This window comes from Gavialis gangeticus, unplaced genomic scaffold (assembly GCF_001723915.1).
Source record: "Gavialis gangeticus isolate Ggan-Ray unplaced genomic scaffold, GavGan_comp1, whole genome shotgun sequence".
In the NCBI taxonomy this organism is placed as follows: Eukaryota; Metazoa; Chordata; order Crocodylia; family Gavialidae; genus Gavialis; species Gavialis gangeticus.
This window is the reverse complement of record NW_017729013.1, coordinates 9,253,902-9,257,596: the sequence shown is the minus strand read 5'-3', so window position 1 is coordinate 9,257,596 and position 3,695 is coordinate 9,253,902. Positions and strand designations below refer to the sequence as shown.

At 54.9% G+C, this 3,695-nt stretch overlaps 1 protein-coding gene across 1 annotated transcript in view; it reads left to right on the top strand.

Annotated features, from left to right (window-relative positions):
• The first annotated feature begins 394 nt into the window (after positions 1-394).
• Positions 395-3,695, top strand: part of LOC109293501 (uroplakin-3b-like) — a 15,484-nt gene continuing 12,183 nt past the window's right edge. Inside the window, exons 1-2 of the mRNA XM_019511477.1 lie at positions 395-602; positions 2,684-2,833. Of these exons, the coding sequence (XP_019367022.1) occupies positions 542-602; positions 2,684-2,833 (211 nt within the window). The 5' untranslated portion in view covers positions 395-541. The remainder of the gene's footprint in view (positions 603-2,683; positions 2,834-3,695) is intronic.

Below are 3,695 nucleotides of genomic sequence, written 5' to 3'. Positions count from 1 at the left end.
GTCCCAGCTCCTGCCTGCCTGCAGTATCACTAAGTCCCAACAGAGCTGGTGAGGGATTGAGCAGCTGCGTGTCAGCCGGAGCAAAGCTGCATACACCAGCGAGGGCAAGGCCTAGCCTCAGATACTTTTGCTCCTTTGTTGCAAACTTGAGGGGAAGGTCACAGCCCCCTGCAAGTCCAGTCCAGCTGCTAAAAGGGCATTGTTCATCCTCCCACTCCCACCCAGCCAAAAGGGATGGCCTCATACCCTAGCCTGGCTGCTCTGTTTTCAACAGGGGGGTTAAGCACTTTGGAAGAACCAGCCTGACCTGTTTGCTATCAGGACTGGATCCTCCCAAGGGGGACAGGTAGTGGGAGGGATGCAGGTGGGGGGGTGGGGGGCGGGAAGAGGAGGGACAGTAGACAACCTCGGGGTTGGGTTGTGGGGAAAGATCCTACCCTTGTCATCCTCTTCACACCAGTACACTGGGCAGTGGGAGAGGCAGCGTGACCTCAGAGGTGTCTGCTCGGATTCAGAGGAAAGCTCAGGGAGAACCAGGGCTATGATGGAGCTGCCCCTGGTGCTGCTGGTGCTGACTGGGAGCTGCCTGGTCAAGGGCCTAGGTAAGTTTTCATTACTACAGGGGATGTTACAAGGTGCTGCTTTTCCTTTGTGAGGAGTGGCTGAAGGCTGTGGGGAGGGGGCAGAGCCGGGCAGGGAGAGCTCTAGGAGCCGACAGGTTTTTTCTGCTAAATCCATAATGGAAGAAGGAATTTGGTGGGGATGGGGTGTTCCTCCCCAAAACGTCAGTCAGGGAGACATGAAACCCCTTGTATCCTACAGCTGTTGAATGGCTTTGCATTAAGATCACTGCTCCTGCTGCTCTTGGGGAAGCATTTGAGGCCTGATCCAAAGCCCACTGGAGAGAGTGGAAAGACCCACTGATTTCCACTGGGCTTTGGGTCAGCTGCATGGTGAGTGCCTCAGGACCAGCTTGCCGCCAGAGGCAGGTGGCCCTGGCATCAGCATGGAGCTGGGCTGCGTTCCCACCCATGGCTTTCACTTGGCTAGAGGGACCTCCGGGTGGGTCTTCTGTCCCTGGGCAGTCACACAGCCTCAGAGTAGCAGGGAGAGCTGGGCCTCTGAACTGGGCATCTACTGTTTGGATTTGTTAATGTGGGCAAAGAGCTGGACACCTTTTGGAAGAGACTGAAACCAGGGCCACCTGCAGCTCTGTGGTGAAATGAAGCTCGTGGAACCAGTCCGTTCCCCCGGCCCAGCGTCTACACTGGGTAGCAATGCCAATAGTCAGCCTCAATGCAGGGGGCATGGAGCTGAATGGGCTGTGGAGACTGAGTGGTCTTCTCATGGCGCAAGTGGCATCTCTGCACCAGGGTTGGGGCCTATTGGCCCTGCTGGTGTCCATGCTGTACCCATCTGGGTCAGGGATTGTAAGCTGTCTGGGGCAGGGGATATCTGTATCTTGGGCCTGGACAGCAGCAAGTGCATCATTGCAACTACAACACAACTGAGCAGTAAAGACTCTGGGGTCCAGAGCTGCCAGTCCAGCAGCGTGTTCAGTCACAGAGGACTATGGTGCTCCTTTAGAACTGGACTGGGCAAGCACTGGCCCACGGCCTGTGAGGGACAATTTGGAAAGCAGGAAGGCCTGGACAGGAGCAAGTACAACTGGTTACACCTCTGTGATTAGCACCAGCAGATATTCAGGTGAGACTAGTTTGAGCTGTGAACTCCCAGAGGGATGTGAGGGGAACTGGTGAAAGCATTAGTTTATCAGTTCTCCTCTCGCCCGCTCCTCACCAAGTCCCCCCGGGCTGGCCCCAGGCTCCAGCTGCTTTCTGAGTTCTGGGCTGGAGCCCCACAGCTCTGCTGGGCACCAGGCACCTTTAAACTTCATGTACTTCCCACACAAAGCACAAGAAGCTGCTAAGACCTTTCCAGACGTGTGTCCGGTAAGACAGGCAGGGCAGGGGGTGGGCAGGCAGGGAGACACTGGAAGGACCACGGCAGGTGAGCATGCTGGAAGAGGAGGTAAGCAGGTGTTTGGGGGCTTGTTTACTTGGTTGGAGGTGGATGGGGATGGTCTCCAGAGGTTTGGAAGTTAGGATAGGGCAGAGCTCTAGTAGCCTGTCCATCTGCTTTGCAGGAAGCCCTTTCCCAGGCTGAACTGTGGGGGCAGCAGTCACACTGGTGCCCAGGGCACAGATCAGCTGGCACAGATCGGCATTGCTCTATTGTAGGCAGCAAGCAATGCCTTTTTGCCTCTGGAGCCCTGCCAGCCTAGAGCAAAGAAGGAGCCAGTCCAGGATGCCAGCAGGAGCCTTGGAAGTGAATGCAGCTGAGGCAGAGTCCCTGATTTAGGATGACAGGGACCTCCAAGATGGCATGGTCCATCCCCTGCACAGACACAGGATTTCCTGCTTCCAAACTAGCCCAGGCAGCTGTCTGGGGTTGGTTTGAGGCACCTGGTTTGTGCATTGACCTCTTGGCAGCGAGGCAGTGAAAATCCAAACGGTGCACAGCCTCACCCTGCACATGCCTGTGGTCTTTTATTCCTAATGCAACTTCTGATGGATCCCCCATGCAGTGGAAAAAGGGAAGGCTTGAACACCCTGTTTCTCTCTGGCCCTACCATGTGTTCCCCTTACTGGCACTTACTGTGTTCCCCTTTGTGGTCCCCCAGAGCTAGTGCCCTACACGCCGCAGATCACAGGCAGCTCCCTGGAAGGGAAGCTCACAGCTTCCACCTTCAGCCTGGACCAGCCCATCTGCATCTTCGATCAGTATGTGAACGCCACTGATGACATCTGGCTAGTTGTTGCCTTCGCTAATGGTACGTGCTGCTAACCTCACTGTACCTCTTGCTCATTTGACTTTCCTTGCACTAGGACACTGTCTGTCAAGGAGGAACACCACTGCCTCTACTTACCTTCTGCTTCCTTGGTCCCATTTGAGCTCTGCCTCTTCTCTAGGGGACACTGGCTTGTAGCTCCACTGTCTTTCCCACCTAATCTATAGCCAATGGGGTAGCAAAGGCAGCCTGGGCAGCACAAGGCACTGAGAGGCCTAGGCACTCATCCTGGCTCTGCTACTGGCTTACTCTGTAGCTTTGAGTAATTAATTCACTTAGGCTTGAATTTCCAGAGTGACTTCTGATGCCCAGGGCCTCAAGACTGAGAGATCTAAGATAGAGGGAAAACTATGTAAGAGCTCACCCTGAGGGCTCCCAACATCTTTTTCAGTCCAGGCAGGGTGGACAGCTGCCATCCAGACTAACTGCACTGCCTCCAGCCATTGGTAAAGGGAAACATACTTTCCTAGGCCTTCAAGGCCAATAGTTTGAATAGTAGTAATGGGTGTTAGCCCATGCACCTGCATGGCATTTTAAGGTAAGAGGCTGATAGATTCCCAGGAATGTGGGGTCAGTCATGGTGGGTCGGAACCACTGGTCCTGCAGGTTTGTCGTCTCTACTCTAGTCAATGCCTGAGGGGAAACCTTGCCCCTCGGTTTGCTCCCAGCTGCTGCACCAGGCTGTGTGGAGGGGAGGGGAAGAGAGGGGAGAGATGTACCTTCCTGACTCCTGCACATGATGAGTTCCCACTCTGGAGCATGGCCCTCAACTGCTCTTATCTCAGCCTGTTTACAATGGGCATAACTTCATCTGGCCTTTTGCAGACATCTGCCTCTGGGGCAG